The sequence below is a fragment of the Monodelphis domestica genome, chromosome 8, assembly GCF_027887165.1.
Source record: "Monodelphis domestica isolate mMonDom1 chromosome 8, mMonDom1.pri, whole genome shotgun sequence".
NCBI lineage: Eukaryota > Metazoa > Chordata > Mammalia > Didelphimorphia > Didelphidae > Monodelphis > Monodelphis domestica.
The window spans coordinates 18,408,124-18,427,819 of NC_077234.1; the positions used below are offsets into that span (position 1 = coordinate 18,408,124).

The 19,696-nt window shown below is 40.4% G+C and overlaps 1 protein-coding gene across 4 annotated transcripts in view; it reads right to left on the bottom strand.

Moving 5' to 3' along the window:
• Nucleotides 1-223: 223 nt before the first annotated feature.
• VEPH1 (ventricular zone expressed PH domain containing 1) overlaps nucleotides 224-19,696 on the bottom strand; it is a 232,780-nt gene continuing 213,307 nt past the window's right edge. For all 4 annotated transcript variants that reach the window (XM_007502316.3, XM_001363287.4, XM_007502315.3 and 1 more), the window contains 2 exons: nucleotides 6,342-6,478; nucleotides 224-1,529 (listed from right to left, as the gene is read on the bottom strand). In XM_007502316.3, the coding sequence (XP_007502378.2) occupies nucleotides 1,293-1,529; nucleotides 6,342-6,478 (374 nt within the window). In that variant the 3' untranslated portion in view covers nucleotides 224-1,292. The remainder of the gene's footprint in view (nucleotides 1,530-6,341; nucleotides 6,479-19,696) is intronic.

Genomic DNA, 19,696 nt, shown 5'->3' on the forward strand with positions numbered 1-19,696 from the left:
GACTTGTCCAGCATCACACAGCCAGGATGTGAGATCAGGGACTTGAACTTAGGTCCTTGGGCTGCATCCCCATCCACTGAGGCAGGAGAAAAATCCCTGTTGAGTTGAATTGTTGCTTTAATCAAGAAAATAGAATCAAACCCATTAGTTATTGCCTATGTTGCATAGATTTAAAGTAACTGGAGAAAAATCTCTGTGATGAATGTTTAATTATACAACTGGCTTAGTTCTGGATGACTATTTAATAGTATGCAAGCTGTATTGGCACAAAGGGAGGAGGGACATGAAGAAACTCAGAAATAACATTTGAAGGGGGTGGCTTCTCTGCTAGTGTCTATAATTTCTGTTTCTTAAGATTATTCTCTTGAATAGTTGATACGAAAGGTGGTCTTTAGTAGTTCTTCCCTGGGACAGGGGAGCTATAACCAGAACTAATTAAATTATGTCCAACTGAAAGTGATCTCTTCCTCTTTCAAATTTTCCTTGAGCAGTATGCTTAGAGTTTTCCTTTGCTCCCATTATGGTCTACCTTGTATTCAACAACTCCATTCAAAAAATAGATGTGCCAGCACTCTTCCAGGCACTGGGAAATCAAATTAAAAAACAGAATAATCTCTGTCTTCAAGGATATTCTATTCTAATGGGGGGGCACCATATAGATAGATAAGTAAATATAAATTACATAGACTAACAAGAAAGTGTATACAAAATAATTTCAGGGAAGGGACATTGGAGAAAATATTGAACAACAGGAGAGTTTACAAAGGACCTTTCATAGGAAGGGGTGCTTAAGAACTGAAGAACACTAAAGATTCCAACTGTACTATACTTATATGCATGCTCAGTTGCCTTCCATACCCCCCTTTCCCAACTGTAAATTTATTGAGGGCTCTAACTAAGTTGTTTCTCATCCTTATCATCCTCAGGACATAGAAGAGTGTCTTGCACACTGTAGGTCTTAATACATGTTTGCTGAGTTAAATTGATGATAATTGACTAAAAGCCACTGGAGGTATATTTTCTTAAGACTTCAGCATTCTCCAAAAGTTCCTTGGATCACTTCTCCCTGCCTTTCCGTGACCCTACACCAATCAGAAGTTTATTTCAAAACCGCCTTTTCCTTGTGGCCACAGAACAGCCTTGGTCAAAGGTTCCAAGCCCCCATTTGGTGACCTGCTTCTTAGAAACAATCTCCTTTCCAGTAGTTAGCAATGAACTACAAAGGATGAGTGTGTCTGTCCTTTTCAGGTCATTTGAGAGAAAATGTGATGAACTGTCCCATTCAATGTTGGCTACAGGTATGTGGTTGCTTCTCTGCTCTCCCTTTCTTTGGCTTGAGCCACCGCCACGTGGATGCACTGAAGCCACTCTTCGGCATTCTTTTCGTCTTTGGCCTTGAAGACATAGGTCTTGTTGTCTGTAAAAATTTCGAAGGCCCGGGGAAGGCTCCGGTCCCTGCGTTTCTTGGCCACAATCTTGACGCTCTGGACTTTGCTCAGTTCAATGGGGCAGTCATCCGTCTCGTCTTTCTGAAATACACAGGTGGGAAGAATGTGAGGCAATTTCCAAAGAAACAGAGATTCTAGGATGTGGATGAATTTTTGAGGAGAGTCAGGTGTGCTGACATTTCCTTCTTTCCCTGTGGTTGTCACAAATAAGGGAAAGGTTGGTGGTATGGGATCATAGCTTTCTTGCTGCAAGGACCTTGGAGGTCATTCCAACCATCTCATTTTACAGAGGAGAAATCTCATGCCCAGAGAAGTTAGTTACTTGCCCAAGGTCACATAGGCATTGGTGGCAGAATTGAAGTTCTTATCCAGGCTCCCTGACTCCAAATCTGTCTCTCCTCTGTACCACACTGACTTCTATCCCAGTGTCCTATCAAGGCAAGGTATAGGCAGCTGGTCAACAAGGATATGAAATTATCCATATTGGTACCCTAAAGGGTAAATGTCATATCAATAAAATAAACAACTTTTGATAATTATTTTATAGTGCTATTTGGGAGAACAGATTTTACTTCAGCTCTCTGATTCTTTGGTCTTAGTTTTTTATAATAGTAGGACAGGGGATGCATTTATAAAGCTGAGGGATGGGGGACTTTGAGTGAAGGAGTAGGAGAGCTGTTAGAGGAAGAAAGAAGCTGTCTCTTGTTAACTTCTATATGACATTAGTAGGGATAAAGACTGGACTTGTGTTGTTGGCTGAGAGAACTCCCTTGATCCCTGTAGACGGGAGTCTCCTCTACAGTTGAGTCTTAGAGAGTTATTTAGGAGCACAGACTTAAGTGCTTGCCTGGGTCACTCCACTATGCTCTCTCTAATATTTTTAAATTCATCATCACAATGTCACCAGTGTAACCCAGTACAATAAAATCTCATCATTCCAGATTCTAAACTTGAGAATATGTCATAAACTACACGAGGCCAGGCTGAAGCTTTTTATTTTGCACCATCTGTGAGAAAAGGATGTTACTGAAAATGTTAATATACACAGGGAGAAATTTGAAGAAGAAGCTGTTTTTAAGACTCAAAAGAAGTTGGCATCATTTGTTTCAATAACAGATCTATCAAGGATAAGGTCATTCTTATCTGTTCAGTAAAACAATCCCTTGAAGGGTCTCTGCTGGGCCACACTTTTAATGTATCAGTCTCACTGTGGTCCAAAAAAGGAACAAACCGCATTTCTTGAAAAATGCCCTCGGATTTTGATTTGGTTTTTTGCTAATTCAGAGAGAAAGTTGAAAGAGAAAGGAGGGCAAAGGGAGGGAAAGAGAGACAATGCAAGAATTGACCTAAATTCTGGCTGTAGTTTTTAAAGAGAGGGTTAGTCAGAATCACTGAGCCCCATGGTCAGATAACTGTTTTGGTCCCCAGTTTTGACTTTCTGTCAAACACGTATGTTCTTTCCCACACGGGAGAGAGGTTCTTTCGTATTGCTAATAAAACCAGTGTGGGTCCACTGATTGCTCGTAGATTAGTGGGTCACTTGAGAGTAGAGGTATTTTGCTGTGGTCCTTATGTAACCCAGTATTGTTTTCTAAAGTATCAGCCATATGTTTTATTAGATTATTGCAATGTTAAACCATTATTTCATGATAAGATTAAAATTAATTAGCCAATTATAAGATATTATCTGCAAAATGGCAATAGAAGATCTCTTTAAAAAAAGAATTTTCTAAGACTTTGTTTGAGATTAGGAAAATTACTTTTATGAATTGGTTTTGTTTTTCCATACAGCTATAAGGAATCCCAGTTTCATAAGCAATTCCTTCAGCCAAATAAGGATTTCAGAGGTCAATTTACTTTGAAAAACAAAATCGAAAAAAAAATGTAAACATGCTGTAAATCTAGAAAACCAGGCCTTGATGCCAACTTGCAATGAACATTGCTGATGGCAGACATAAGTTCAAAATATATGCTATCTTATTTTGGTCTAGCATGCAGTTAACTAGCTCTACTTAGTGTTGCTAAATATATGGTTATCTTAAATGATACCCCCTTAATCTTGTCAAATCTAAAATTTGTTCATAGAAAAATACAAGTCTGCAAAATATTGCCCCCCCAAAAAGAAAGAAAAACAAAATTGTATTGATTCCTTTTTCTTTTATATCATAGTCATTTCTGAATAAAACACTGCTCTGATCCTTCATCATTATCCACCAATGTTTGGAGCTCTGGTAACAAAAGAAAGCAAATACACCTAAATCAAACCAACTGACACAGCAGCCATGTCTGCGGAGGAATATAACATTCTGCACTGGTGGTCCCCCACTGCTCCAAGGAGAGGAGAGAGCTGATTTCTCCCTTTTCTAAAGCAATGATTAATCATTGTAGATGCATAGCATTTGACTTCATTTTTGTGGGCAGATGCCCATTTCCTTCCCTTTTCTTTTTTAATTAATAAAACTTATTTACAAGGGTCTAAGCCCCCCTCTCCCCTCCCGGCATCATAGAAGACATCATCCAGGAGACAGATATGTATATATAGATTATATCTTCCATGTTCCCATTTTTCAGCTCATTCTCTGGAGGTGACATGCACAAGTAATTCTTCAAATATTAAATCTGTAGCTGCATATACTATTCTATTGGTTCTACTCATTTCGCTGTTCATTATCCCATGTGGTTCTTTCCAAGTTTTAAAAAAAGTTAGCCTGCTCGTCATTTCTTATGATGCAGTAGTATTCCATCACAATTATGTACCACGAGTTGTTCAGCCATTCCCCAGTCGATGGGCGTCCCGTCAGTTTCCAGTTCTCTACCTCCACAAAGAGGGCTGCCATATATATTTTGGAACATATGAATTCTTTTCCTTTTTCCATGTTCTCCTTGGGAGAAAGACCCAGCAATGGTGGGTCTAAGGGTATACACAGTTTTATAACTCTTTGGATACAGCCATTTGCTTTTAGTATTTTTTTAAACTAACGCTTTTGTTTTTCTGTTTCCTCAGCTAGGTCTGTAGTGTTCCCCGTCCCTACTCCAACACATCTGCTTTATCAAAGAATCAAAAAGAAAGCAAAAAAAAAAGGCGCTTCAGTACAGCTAGCCAGCACATTTATGGAGACTGACAGCAGATAGAATGGCTCCCCTCTTGGCAAAGGAGGGAGAGAGGAAGGTGAATTTTCCCACATTTGGGGGGGGCCAGGTTTGATCATCATAATTATCCGGTGCCAGAGTTTATATTGCAATTATTATTAGTTTGTCCATTTACATTGCTATAGTCTTTGGGCATGTGTTCCCCATTTTGTTTACTTCACATCAAGTCATAAAAGTCTTTCTATGGTTACAGTTCACAAGGGGGCACCACAGTGCATATAGCGGTCAGCTTGGCATTAGGAAGACTTGAATTCAAATTTGACCTCATATACTTACTAGCTGTGGGACCCTGGGCAAGTCACCTAACCTATGTCTGCCTCATTTTCCCCATCTATAAAATGGGATGAAAATTGACTTTACATTCATGGTTGTTGTGAGGATCAAATGAAATGATATTTTTAAAGTGCTTAGCCTAGTGCTTGGCATATAGTAGGTGCTATATAAATGCTTGTTTCCTTCCTTGATTTTCTGGATGCTTCATATTTTTTAGATTACCATTTTAGAAGTCTTTTATAAAGTGTTTAGTGAATAGATTTTTTTCTGTTTAAAAAAATGAATTCAAGTCTTTACAATAACTCTTAATAACCCAATCAAGCTGCCACCATAGATTCTCTGCAAAGGGACCTTCAGGCCATAAGAATAGGGACCCAAATATAATCTCATGGAGGATTTCTAAGGGGCATCTAGGTGGCACAGTGTATTAAACACCAAGCCTAGAGTCAGGAAAACCCATCTTACTGAGTTCAAATGTGATCGGAGAGACTTCCTATCTCTATGGCCCTGGGCAAGTCACTTAACTCTGTTTGCCTCAGTTTCCTCATCTGTAAAATGAGATGGAGAAGGAAATGACAACCCACTACAGTATCTCTGCCAAGGAAACCCCCGAGGGGGTCCCAAAGAGTTGGCTACTCCTGAAATAACTAAACAAGGATGACACAAATGCTTCTAACACAGAAGGCTGAAAATTGAAGAGTTTAGAACAAGCCTCACAGGTAACTTCTTCCCTTTAAAATGTTAAAATTGCTATGCATTATTAAACTATTTAAGTTCAGAATTTGTGATTAATCAGACATGAAATACTTTAGTAGGTGCTGTTATTCCCCCCCCCCATTTTACAATTGAGGAAACTGAGGCAAGTAGAAACTTTGCCATAAAGTGGTGAATTTTTCTTCACCACCTAAGTTGTTAAAGCCCATCCATCCACTTAGGTGAAGGATTGTGATCCTCAGGGTGACTTCTCAAGGCACAGTGGTTATAAAGATAGGCTACAAAGAGCAGAAACTTCAGAAATGTTTGTTGACTGAGTCAGGATAGGAGAAGGAAGTCAGTCTACTATCCCACCCAAGTCCCAGAGAGGAGCTTCATGATGGCACCTATAAAGAAAAGGGCATTTACTAAAGTATTTAATAGGCAAGATACAAGTGTCAGTTTTGATTCAGCACTAGACAAAATGCTTTGCTGGCCAATAGTATTAAGAGTATCACTACATGGGGCAGCTGGCTGGTCAGTAGATAAAGACTCAGGTCTGGATATGGGAGATACTGAGTTCAAATCTGGTCTCAGACACTTCTAAGCTGTGTGATCCTGGGCAAGTCATTTAACCCTCATTACCTAGCCTTTACTACTCTTCTGCCTTAGAACCAATACATAGTATGGATTATAAAATGGAAGGTAAGGTTGTTTTATTTTTTTAAAGAGCATCAGTATATGCATGTAGAAATAATAAAAGGCTGAGAAACTTACAGACTTTCCTTTCCTAAACAGAAGTTGATTACCAGCCAGGGTAAAATAACGTGTTTTCCACCTTTTAATGAACTTCCATCTGACTTGTTTCTCTTTCAGTTTTCCTTCCATGAGAGGTTGGCCATCTTGATTTACAACTGGGGAAGGTGAAAACAAAAAAGATTATCAAGACATTCATTTCCCTTCATTTATTTTGGCAGGAAATCAAATGTCTTAGCACTGTACAGTGAGCCTGAAACTCAATAAAACAGACTTGCCCCATAAATTATGAGACCAATTAAGTTTCTTCCCCAAACCTCCCAATTCAGAAACGATTACAAGAAATCGTTGAAAGCCCGTCATTGGCATTGCGATTTTATAGCCCTAAAACAGTATAAGTCTCAAATGACACCAGAGGAGTTATGAGTTTTGGGTTCGATGCCCAGAGAGGCGGCTAATTTTCCAGGCATCCATTAGCTGTTTTCCAGTTCGCTTTTCTTTCCTGTAGGATAACACCGACTTTGAAAAGAGTTAAAAGCCTTCTCAAGGCTATTCTGTGCCCCCCTAAGTCCAAGTTACCGACACTGTGCTGTTAGTCACCAATTGGAGAGGCGATGTCTGCCCGTGATTTGGGACACAGTCATAACTTAGGAATGAACATTTGCAGCAATGATCAGTAGGGAATCACAAAGTAATCCTTCCCCCCAAAGCTACTGAATCAAACCCATTCAACTTTGAATAGAGATTACATTGTAGTTTGGAGTGGTCGTAAAGGGAGGAGATTATTTTGCAATAAAGTTACTCAAATGGAGGAAAAAATGAAACCTTTGCTTAATATAGAAATACCTTACCTATATGGTATTTATTCATTCCAAGGGCTTGGGTTTAACCAGACGAGGCTCCGTGATGGGCATCCCCAAACAGAAATGCCCTCCAGACACTTTCAACACACACACATACATACACACATCCACGTAAGTACAAAATGTACTCAAGGAATTGCTCCTCATCACATCAGGGAAGCTTGTATTATTGTCGACTTTTACCTTGTGGTTCGAGGTCCAAGATTCTCCCATGGTTCCACAGCAATGACTCCTAAAGGGCAGATTTGAATCTAGTTCATTCTGACTAAGCATCCTGCCCTGAATCCTCTATACCCCTCAGTCTCCCCTAATGTAAGAACAACCTATGCAAAAAATGAAAATGTCGGCAACTTTTCCAGAATTCACAAATTCGATTATAGCTCAGACTAAAGCATGTGGGTCTTCTTTTTGCCTCCATCGCAGCAGGGGTGTTATGAGTTATCTCTCTCCTCCCACACCAGGATTATGAGAGGGCCCCACGCTATGTGAAGATACTCTCTCATGGTTGACTTTCATCCTTTTCCATTCAACAAGGGCACTGTTTTTGATTTCTGGAACAATCGCTATTTGGCATTTTTAGGACAAATGAAAACCTAATGGCAGAAAAAAGTGGCCCAAAGGACAGACTTAATTGAAATACTTAGAAAGCTTAATTTCTGCTTTTCCCCTTTCTCCTTCCCCCCACAATCTTTTTGAAAGCTGGAAAAGAGGGTAGATTTCCCCAAATCAATCTTCTTCCCAAAGTGGATACCCTTTAGCACCCCTTGGTTTCCTGTTGCCGGGGTTACGGACTCAAAGATAGATTTAATTTACCTGTCATTCTTTCTACCAGCATTTCTCTGGGCACCAAAGGCCTTGCGGAAACCAAATCCCTCTCTTTTGCAGCCAGTTAAAGAAACAAGCAGCCATTGTATCAGTCATTATTTGAGCACTATTTTTTTTAATTGCTTGAGAGGAAGGAATGTCGTCTGATTCAGTGAGATAAATAATGTGTGGAGGTTTGAAGCTCTAATCCAGGGCTCTGTGTTCATGTAATGTTAAATATTGCACTTCATTCCTTCATGGTTATTCATTCATTTATTTTTGTTAAACCCTCATCTTCCGTCTTAGAATCAATACCATGTATTGGCTCTAAAGCAGAAGAACAGCAAGGGCCAGGCCATGGGGACATGGTTTGAGGGGTAGTGGCATGTGGTGGGACGAGAGTGATCACTGACAATTATCCCCCAAGTTACTAAGTAAGGTCATGATAAGATGAAAGAAAAAGAGGAGCAATTTTCAACTGCATTTTATATTATTATTAGTGTGTGTGTGTGTGTGTGTGTGTGTGTGTGTGTGTGTGTGTGTGTGTGTGTGTGTTTACTGTTTCCATTGGCAAAGTATAAGCTATTTGAGGGCAAGGGCTGTTTTTATTTCTTCTTTGGTGTCCCCATCAACTCACACAGAATAACATGACGCAAGCCTCTTGAATGAATACAGGGATGGCGTTTCTATAACAAGTGTTCGTCTCGTGTAGAACTTTTCATGAAAAGTCCTTTCAGGCAGGGGCAGCCAGGTGGCTCAGTGGATTGAGAGTCAGACCTAGAGATGGGAGGTCCTGGGTTCAAATCTGGTTTCAGACACGTCTCACCTGGGTTACCCTGGGTAAGTCACTTAACCCCCATAATGCCTAGCCCTTACCACTCTTCTGCCTTAGAACCAATTGATTCCAAGACAGAAGGTGAGGGGTTTAAAAAAATAAGTCCTTTCAGGTTCAAAATCCCTTGATCTTAGGACCTCATGATGTATGTCAGCTTTGATGTTTGGCAAACATCAAAGCAGTTTTATGGCTGAGATTTTCAATTTTAAGGTGGAAATACACATGCACAAATGTGTACCAGACCCCCATTGCACTTGCAGGAATGCAATCACTCTGCTTTCTAGATAATAGTTTTAATTTCTGAACTTCTTGTTGATGCCATATAACAATGGTGCACTTATTAACTCGATCGTCCCAGATTTATCCTTAAAAGATATCCAAAATGTAAATAAATGGAATCTGAGATCTTTTTGAAATCTTTGAAATCTTTTGAAATCATGACTGATTCGGGGCCTTTTTTCTTTTACAAGAATCATTTCTGAGTATTCTAGAGACAATTAGGCATTAAACAAGTCTTTGGCTAGAGCAGACTAAGCAATTCATTCACAGAATGTATCACAGAGTCTCAAAGGAAGAGCTGATAGGAAATTGCTCAAGGAAATGGGAGAGACATGCTGTGGAGAGGCGGGGGAGAGACAGACAGACACACACACACAGACAGAGGGAGAGAGAGAGATAGAGGGGGAGAGAGAGAGACAGATAGACAGACACACACACAGACAGAGGGAGAGAGAGAGGGGGAGAGAGAGAGAGAGAGAGAGAGAGAGAGAGAGAGAGAGAGAGAGAGAGAGAGAGAGAGAGAGACAGAGAGAGAGAGACAGAGAGAGAGAGAGAGACAGAGAGACAGAGAGAGACAGAGAGAGGGAGGGAGAGAGACAGAGAGAGATGGAGAGAGACAGAAACAGAGAGAGAGAGACAGAGAGGGAGAGGAGGGAGAGAGAGGGGGGGGAGAGAGAGAAAGAGAGAGGGAGAGAGAGAGAGAGAGAGAGAGAGAGAGAGAGAGAGAGAGAGAGAGAGAGAGAGAGAGAGAGAGAGAGAGAGAGAGAGAGAGAGAGGGTCTCCACTCTGAAAGCACCCAGAATAAGAAGCCTCAGACAACATAATGAAGCCTTGACAAAGGTCTAGGGAATGGAGACCTCCAGCGAGTTGCAGTGAAACCAAGAATTTTCACCACTGACCAAAACTTATCTGGCATGAAATGAGAAACGAATGAAGAACAAGATAACGGGAGAAAGAAGCTGGAGAAAAAACCCAAGTCTGGAGGGGAAATGCCAGCATATCTTCAGAGTAGCTGGACTCTTGCCCTGGGACCTAACAACGGGACTGACCTCAACCTATTTGGGAAAAGCCAGGATCTTTGTGTTGGTGGGATTCATTTGAAAATAATTTGTAAAGGACAAAAGTGAGGCATGACTTGAAATGTTTTTCCTGTCTCTTTCCCATGTTTCCTTTGCAATTAAGTTGTCCAGATGTGTGCAGTACACGGTCGTTCTGAAAATGACTATTTTCTTATGAGCAATCATTCCCTCGTGATGTCACAGTCACTTCATTTACAAAGCAGGATCTAATTTTCGCTAAGGATTACCATATTCATTTGAAAGAACAACATACAGGGTTCTCCTTTACATTTTTGTAGGTCTGAAAATTCTGGGCTTCTATCTAAAACATACCTGATTCCTAAGCAAAGACTAACTTGTCAACTGATCTGAAAATACCTCTATTTTTCTAATTCATTTCTATCCAATCTGGAAAAGCATCTCTTCTTTAAAACACCAATCATTACAGTATATTTGTAAATGCTCCGAAGTACCAAGGACAACCCCTTAGTGAAGAAGTTGATACTTGATACAATAAGCATTTATGAAGTCCCTACTGTGTGCAAAGAGCTCCAATAGATACTAAAGATGCAAGTATTTCATGTAGCTGGCACCATATAGAGCTCTCGGACCCTTAAGAACTTAGTTTTTAAAAACAAATTCGTTGTAAGCTATGCCTCTGCCATCTGGCATTTGTGAAGCTGATTAAGACATGTTACACAGTTATCGCTATAGAATCTGCTCTTATTAGATCTAGCCCAATTCTTTAGCTTGGTGTCTTTTTGAATCCTAATTCTTTTATTTTTTCTAATTTTGGGTCACTCTGAAAATATGACAAATGTGCTACATATTCCTTTTTTAAAAAACCCTCACTTTCTGTCTTAGAATTAATATTATGTTCCAAAAAGGTAAGGGCTAGGCAATGGGGGTCAAGTGACTTTCCCAGGGTCACACAACTAGGAAATATCTGAGGCCAAATTTGAACCCAGGATCTTCTGTCTCTGGGCCTGGCTCTTACTCTACTAAGCCACCCAGTGGCCTCCTATGTATACATTAAAAAAAAAAAAACAACTCTTACTCTGTTTTAGAATCAATTCTAAGACACAGGAGCAGCAAGGGCTAGGCAGTTGGGGTTAAGTGACTTGCCCAGGAACATATAGGTAGGATGTGTCTAAGACCAAATTTGAATCCAGATCCCAACTCCAAGCATGGCACTCTAATCTCCTGTGCTACCTAACTGCCCCTATCCATGCCTTTTTCCCCAAGTCATTGATGAAAATGTTAAAAGGTATGAGATCAAGCACTGATTTCCAAGGCAGTTACCACCAAGTTGACAATTTTCAGGTTGACATTGGACCATTATTGACTTGTCTCTGGGTCTGGCCATTTAATCAGTTCCAAACCCACTTAGCTGAACTTTAGCACTTTTCCATCTTGTCCACAAGAACACCATGAATAACAAGAATAATATTTGTCAAATGCTTTGCTTAACAAACATTTAACTACCCAAATTCCATCTATCACATTCCCCAAATCTGCGGAATTTGATTTTCTTTGAATTGGGATTTCCTAACTCCTGGCTCATAAAGTAAGAGACAATGGAAAGTCTTTAGAGGATTGTCTTCAAAGTCAAAAAAGCTCATGTTTACAATCTGCCTCTGATTCATACTAGCTATGTGACCTTGGGCAAGTCATTTAACTTCATTGTCTAAGCAACTCTGTAAGAGCTGCCTGACATTGGGGGTTTCCTATCTGTGATCTCCCTTATCTAGTCACTATCCCTTGATTGCAGCTATCACTTCTTACACCTGCACAGGGATAATTGGACTTTGATTTATTCATTTTGGCTCAACATCGTAAAGATGAATGCTTCTCCCCTCAAATATACGGATGGATGATTTAGCGTGTTCTTCATGCGGAATATGTTCAATATTTAAAACACATTTTTATGAGTTCCTTTGTGGATAACCTCAGCATTGCTGGGCTTCAACTCATGCATCTGTCAGGAATTTTTTTTTTTAACTTTAAACCATGTGGCCCAATAGAGAAATATGCAAGGACTGGAAACTGATCCCTAAAGGAAAATGAAAGGTAACACTGAGGGGCTTTGGGTCACCGAATTTAGCTCGATTTTCACTAAGGCTCATAAATCAGGGGATCTCAAGGTCATCATTCCAATGCTTGTTCTGTATATCCAGTGAAATGTTAGTATGATCCTCACAAATCTTCTTTCTTTTCATAAAGTGTTGAAGCTCCTCAGCTTATAACAAATACAGCCATAAAACAAAGCTTTCCCCCAAGAAAACTTGGTCTTGGGAAAAGTCAAATCATGCTTCCATTCTCAAATGAGTCCATTTCTGCCTTCTCCCCCATAACTGCCTCTGATTATCCCGTTAATTCCAAGTCTGTGGATTCTGAGATCAGAGCCTGGGAAACCACCATCCATGTTGGTCATTGGCTGAATTTCACCACAGTGCCCACAAAGAAAGTATCTTCCCCAAAGCGCAGTGCGGTTTTAAACTAGTAAAGCCGTCTTACTTTGGAATCAACCTAAAAAGCTCAGCTTTTTAGCAAAGGAGAATTGAATAATAAACATTCAAGTCCCAGGAGTAAACTAAAAATCTATAACCCAGTGAATGGAGGTACTACTTCTTGATCTAATAGCTTCCATATACTCTTCTTCTTCTTTTTTTAAACTGTTACCTTCTGTCTTAGAATCAATACTGTGTGTTGGTTCCAAGGCAAAAGAGAGGTAAGGGCTAGGCAATGGGGGCCAAGTGACTTACTCAGGGTCACACAGCTGGCAAGTGGCTGAGGTCAGATTTGAACCCAGGACCTCCTGTCTCTAGGCTCTCAATCCACTGAGCCATCCAGATTCCCCCTGTATATTCGGTTACATGCTGACACATGCTGTAATATGAGTGACTTTTATTAAATATGTCCAGACACCATAGTGGCATGAGGAAGAAAGACATTATATATTTTTTTAAACCCTTAATTTCTGTTTTAGTAAAAACTTAAAGACAGAAGAGCAAGGGCTAGGCAAATTGGTGTAAGTGACTTGCCTAAAGTGTCTGAAGCCAGATTTGAACCCAGGCCCTTCAGACTCCAGGCCTGGTACTTTGTCCGTTGTGCCATTTACCTGCCCAAAGAAAGACATTTAAAAGTACCATGTATTGAACACAAGACTTTCTTTTGGCCAAGGTATCCCCAGATATTCACATACATAGCATATCCTTTTTGAGACGTTGGTGGATGTAAGACCTTCCCAATGTGGGGACTCCCTCCAATAAAGCAGATGGCAAGTCATCCAAGTGTGCCCATCCTGTGTGAATCCTGCCCATGTATGTCCTGAAATTCACCATAAGAGGTCCAACCAGTGTTCTGGGGAGCATGCCTTCTACATGTCTCTTATTTATAACAGTGGAGCACATGGACTTTTTCTTTTAACTATTTCTTTTTTCCTTAACCCATACCTTCTTTCTTAGAATCAATACTATGCAGAAGAACAATAAGGGCTAGGCAATGAAGGTTAAGGACTTGCCCAGGGTGATATATTTAGGAAGTGTCTGAGGCCCGATTCGAACTCAGGATCTCCCATCTCCAGTTCTGGCTCTCTATCCACTGAGCCACCTAGCTCCCTCCCTCCTTTAACTATTTTAAATCAAGTCTAGAGACTGATCTATATAGGCAAAAACAACATTTAAATTATGATGAAATTATAGAAAGTTTGTCAGATTCAGTAAGTTAGTAAACATTTCTTGTCTATGATGCTCCAGATGGGAAGCTAGGAGGTACCATAGCGTACAGAATGCTGGACCTAGAGTTAAGACGATTCATCTCCTTGAGTTCAAGTATGTACTCAGACAGTTCCTTGCTGTATGATCTTGGGTCAGTCACTTAACTCTGTTTACCTTAGTTTCCTTATCTATAAAATGAACTGGAGAAGAAAATGGCAAATGACTCTAGTGTCTTGCTCAAGAAAGGGCCATGAAGAATCAGACGTGACTGAAAAATGACTGAACAACAACAAATGTTCCAAGTACAAGAGGTAGGACCAGGAGTAATGAATGGAAAATGCAAAGAGGCCATTTTAAGCTTGAGGTTAGGAAAAATAGAAAACAAAACAAAAACTTCTCAACAATTAGTCCTCCCCAAAAGTAAAATGAAGAGTTCCAGGAGGCAGTTGTTCCTCCTTCACTGAATCAAAGACTGCTTGACTTCCTGTTTGGTGTTTTGTACTGAGTATTCTTTCCTGGACATAGGCTAGGGAGGGTAGTCATTGAGATGCTGTACACTGAAATGCTGCCTGCCAAAACAGTCCCCCTTAATGAACTTATATTCTTCTGGAGGAGGATATGTGTGTAGAGATGATTAAATCTAAAATAGAGGCAAAGTTACTGCGAAATAGTTTTCCGGAGTGATTGTGTGTGAGCTGGGGCACTAACTTGGGGAGGAGAGCAGGGGAAGGCTTCATACAGGGAGTGGCACACAAGCTAAACCTTGCAAGGAACTCAGGACTCCAGGAGACCAGAACTTAGAATCCTAAAAGCCTCTTCCTGAAAATCTTTTCATTACGATTTCCTAGGGACCAAGAGAATAAAGTCCACCTTGCTGAATCTCTCCTATGTCAGTGAAGGGGATGGAAGCCTGATTCCCTCCTCTATTATATCTTAGGTGAGGGTAAGAGGGTAGGTAACTTGAGGTAAAAAGAGGGAAAGCCCCGACTCTTCAGTTTTTTGAAAGTAACTAACTAGAAAGTAGTCACATTCCAAGACTATTCAGCTGACTAATCCTCTAGGGTGTGGACACTCACATTTCCAAGATGCAGGAGCCATGAATAGAAGAGATTGGCCTTGTTCTTCAGAAAGAATCTCAGTTCTGCAGTCCAATTGTGTAATCACTATGTCCTCATCCTTGTGGACTAACCCTGTCAGTAAGAAATGCTCTCAGCCCAGCCTAATCTCCGGGGGGCCTTGGCTTATTTGATGGCTACTCCGATCCTCCACACTGTATGTTAAAAAGTGATTAAAGGAAAATGAATCAGCATTTGGAAAGATTGAAATAACTTCTACTGTAATCATTTCCCACATGTTATATGAGAAAAGAATCTACGGTTATCTGGGCAGCATAAATCACTGGGGAGAGGGAGGACATTTCGAGAAATCTCGACTTTCTTCTTTGTGACTCTCCAATATATTGTAGCTGGAGGGAGTCATTATCTTTGGAATTTCCAGTGTTACCTATTAAGGTAAGGTTTCAACAGACTCAGTGTCATCTCTTTCAGTTTTCTCATCTATCCATCATGGTGGAGCCCTAACCAACTCTTTCTAGCTGTACGTTTCCTCTGCCTTTATCTCAATTCAGTTGGGTAAGAATGAAGTGACAGAAGCCTAGAGAAAGCTACATGTTAAAGCCTTGGGGGGACTTTCATTTGGTGGGGAAACAAATGAGACCTTGATTTCAAAGATTCACATGAGACTAATTCTGAAAGGGACTTCAAGAGCTCAACTGGCTCAGTTCCCTGCCTCTAAGGAATGAACCTGAAGATTCAAGAACATAGATTGTTTTCTTATGGCTCCCTAGTTGCTTAAAGCATGCAATGTTTGTAGTATCATAAGGATTACATCTAGAAAAGGATCTCAGAGGGCAGCAAACTCAAACTCTTCCTTGAAAAAAGGAGGAATCTGGGGCCCAAGAAGATTAAGTGATTGTCCAAGGTCATACGCATAGTAATTGGCAGAGGGGGGATTTGAACTTGGGTTTTCTGACTTTCTTAGGGATCCTGCTGCCACCTAGTAACAGGTCTTTGGGTTTCAAGTAAATTCTTGTTGATTTGGAATCTTTTTGAATGAAATGTTAATTTCTTCTTTATGGAGATTTCTTCTCTATGGAGGCTTTGGATAAAATCAGGTTTAAATAGTTGGAGATGATGCTTCTATCACCTCTGATTTTGTAGGATGTGATATAGGGAAATAGAATTGGTCCTAGATTTTGTCAGAAGACTTGAGTTAAATTTCATCCCCGGTCATCTATTAACTTTGTGACCCTGGGCCCAAGTGACTTAATGTCTCTGAGGCTCCGTTTCCTCTTTGGTAAAACAATTCTAAAATTATATCATCTTATGATATATGATTTTTCCTGATACACGAACAAAGCAAATATTCTATGTTACCTCCAGCCCCTTGCCACTCTCTAGTTTCTTTAGACTGTATCATATAACCCTCTGTAAATTCCATTGTCTCAACATGATCATTTTCCTTAGCTCCCTGCTACTAAGAGAGGATGCATTTTCAATAGTCCCCCTCGAATTTGCAAAGATTATAGCACCAGAGGACAAGGTTTAGCCCACCCTATATGCAGTCTAGTATTCCACTATGGCTGTCCCTGGTTCTCGTCAGTTCTTTCTCCACCAAAATCCAGCAGCCTCCTCACTCTGGAAGATCACTCCCCACCAATAGCTTCCTCTTTTTAGTCAAGTTTTCTTTTTTTGTTCATCCATTTTGGCCATTTCTGACTCTTTGTGACCCCATTTGGGGTTTACTTGGCAAAGATATTGAAGTGGTTTGCTATTTCCTTCTTAAGTACATTTTATGGATGAAGAGACTAAGGTCAACAAAGTTAAGTGACTTGCCCAGGGTCATATAATAAGTGTCTGAGGCCATATTTGAACTCATGTCTTCCTGTCTCCAAGCCCTGGGCACTCAATCCACAGTGCTACCTAGCTGTCCTAACTCTTATTTTAAGGAAGATGATCAGACCAGTTATTCTTTCCCCAAGGTCCTGACTTTTTGAACTTCCTTCTCTACTATGTACAATAGTGGTCTTCCTCTTCTCCCCAAATCATGGGAGAAGTGGTAGCTCACAATGAATTCTTTCAGTTTTCTTAGTTAAGTATGGGACAAATATGTCTGCTAAAAGGTTTAGGGAAAGGGAGATTACTCCCTTGGTTTAAAGAGAGAGGAGGTTTAGAGTGGTTGTTGACGGAGTGATATGGAAATAATCATGGAGGAGTGAAAGGATTACTGTGCAATGGGGAGGACCCAGCTGAGTTTCAGTGACAGGTTTATAGCAGCTGATTTTCCTGGGGGGGGGTGTACTTGAATATGTATATTATTATTATTATTATTATTATTATTATTATTATTATTATTATTATCATTAAAGTAATTGTTTATATGAAACTTCAGGCTTCGAGTGATCCATCATACCAGACAAGTAACAACTGGGATTGTTTGCAACACGGATGTAGAAATATGCTCTTTACTTCATGAGGGTGACTCGGTGGCTAAGTGAATAGAGTGCCAGGGGCCTGGACTTAGGAAGACCTGAGTTCAAATCCAGCCTCCCACACTTGACACTCATTAGTGGTGTGACTGTGGGCAAGTCACTTAATCCTATTTGCCTCAGTTTCTTCATCTGTAAGGTGAGCTGGAGAAGGAAATGATGAACTACTCCAGTGTCTTGGCCAAGAAAACCCCAAATGGGGCCACAAAGAGTGGCTGCATAAAAACAACCATAAAAACAAATTTCCCTCAGGAGAGGCAGCAGACTGGCCTTGGAATCAGGAGGGCCTGGCAGGCTTCCAATCCTGCCTTTGACACCTCCTGAATGTAGCTCTGGGTGTCACTTCACCATTCAGTGTCTCAGGCAACCCTCTGAATGTTGTAAATCTCTTCTACTTGGATTATTTACAAAGGAATTTCCAGAGGAGAGAACACGAAGCTGGATGGAAGAAGTGCCTTTTGGTCTGTAGATCAGCCCTGCAAAGGCTCTGGGGCAGAGGTTGGAACAATTTAACACTTATATCACTTTCCAAGTCATAATGATGGTACTGTTTTATCCCTTTCATTTTTATGAGGACAGAAACACACAGATGCCTTTCAGCAGCTGTAACAAAGGATTTTACCAAGATGCATCTGGATGTTGGCAGAAGTTTAAGTCATAGCAGTGGCTTTGGAGTCAGACGTCCTTGCTTGAATCCTGCCTAGTTTGCCTTTTATCTGTGTGGCCTTGGACAAGTCACTTCCCTTTCCTGGGTCTCAGCTTCCTTATTTGAAAAATGTGACATTGGACTAGTTGGCTTCTGGGGCTTTTTCCTGTGGTTCCATGTAAAACTTCCAACCATGGTAAATGCTCATCCCAATGAACAGAAGCCTAAATGACCACAGGGGTTATGAGAAAAGCACTCTGTGAATTGTGGGATGGTTTATCACGAATGTTTCTCATCATATTAATGATAGCATTGTTTTTCTTCTGATTCTATCGTCATAGGCCCTACTACCACTTTAAAAATAGCACTTTCCATCTTAGAAACAATATGGTGTACTGGTTCCAAGGCAGAAGAGTGGAAAGGGAGAGGCAATGGGGGTTAAGTGACTTGCTCAAGGTCACTTAGCTGGGACGTGTCTGAGGTCAGATTTGAATTCAGGACCTCCTGTGTCTAGCCCTGGCTCTCTTTCCACTAAGTCGCCTAGCTGCTCCCATTACTACCACTTTGAAGAAAATCTATGATACCTGGGACAATCATTTCACCTCTGGGTGCCCCAGGCAAGTCTCTAAGATAATTAGGAATAGGTTCTATGTCAGTGAAAGGAGTTTGCACCCCAGCAACTCCCCACACCAATGAAATCACAGAGGGAGGACAACCCTGTAATTATTATTATCCTAAACGGCTAAATAACATTTCATAAGAATGTTCACTGCTAAAGAATGGGGACTGGATTTTCTTTATACTGTTAGCATTTGCACAGTGCCTGGTGCCTTGTTGCTGTTTAGTTATTTTACAATTGGGTCCAATTCTTTGTAACATTTTCTTGGGGGTTTTCTTGGTAAAGACACTGGAGTGGTTTGCCATTTCCTTTTCCAGCTCACTTGACAGATGAGGAAACTGAGGCCAATAGTTAAGGGACTTTCCCAGGGTCACACAGCTAGTGAGTATCTGAGGCCAGATTTGAACTCCCAAAGATGAGTCTTCCTGACTCAGAGCTCTATCCACTGAGCAGCCTACCTACCCTATCCTGGTGCCCAACAATACTCAATAAGTGTTGATTAACTAGACTCCTGGTATCATGCTGAAGAAAACAAAACTGTATTTGTTTGAATGTTCTATTTTATATCTGTCTGATTCTATAGAAACCATAAGACACACATGTGAACCATGAATGCCTAATAGCTAGATAGTTCCTCAAACTCTTCCATTGCACTTTAAATTTGGAGCCTACAATGGAATGTACATTAAGGCAACATATCTAGTGAGTGTCACAGTAATGGGTCCATTTTCAATAAATGTTGTTGATAGAATTTACACAATTATGTAAAGTGCTAAATAATTGTTAATGCAAACTTTTTGGAAAGTTGAGGGCTGATAATATCAGTTAAAACATGGATTCTGTCTATTGTCTGAATAGATTATTCACAAGAGATCAGAAAATGAGGAGAGAAATTGAAACCCAGCCACATTTTGGGCGCCAAACCTTCCGTTTCCTTATGTTTTCTTTCCAAGTCCTTGGCCTCAGTTGGCACTTGTAGCCTGATGTATGTTCTCAGGCTATATTT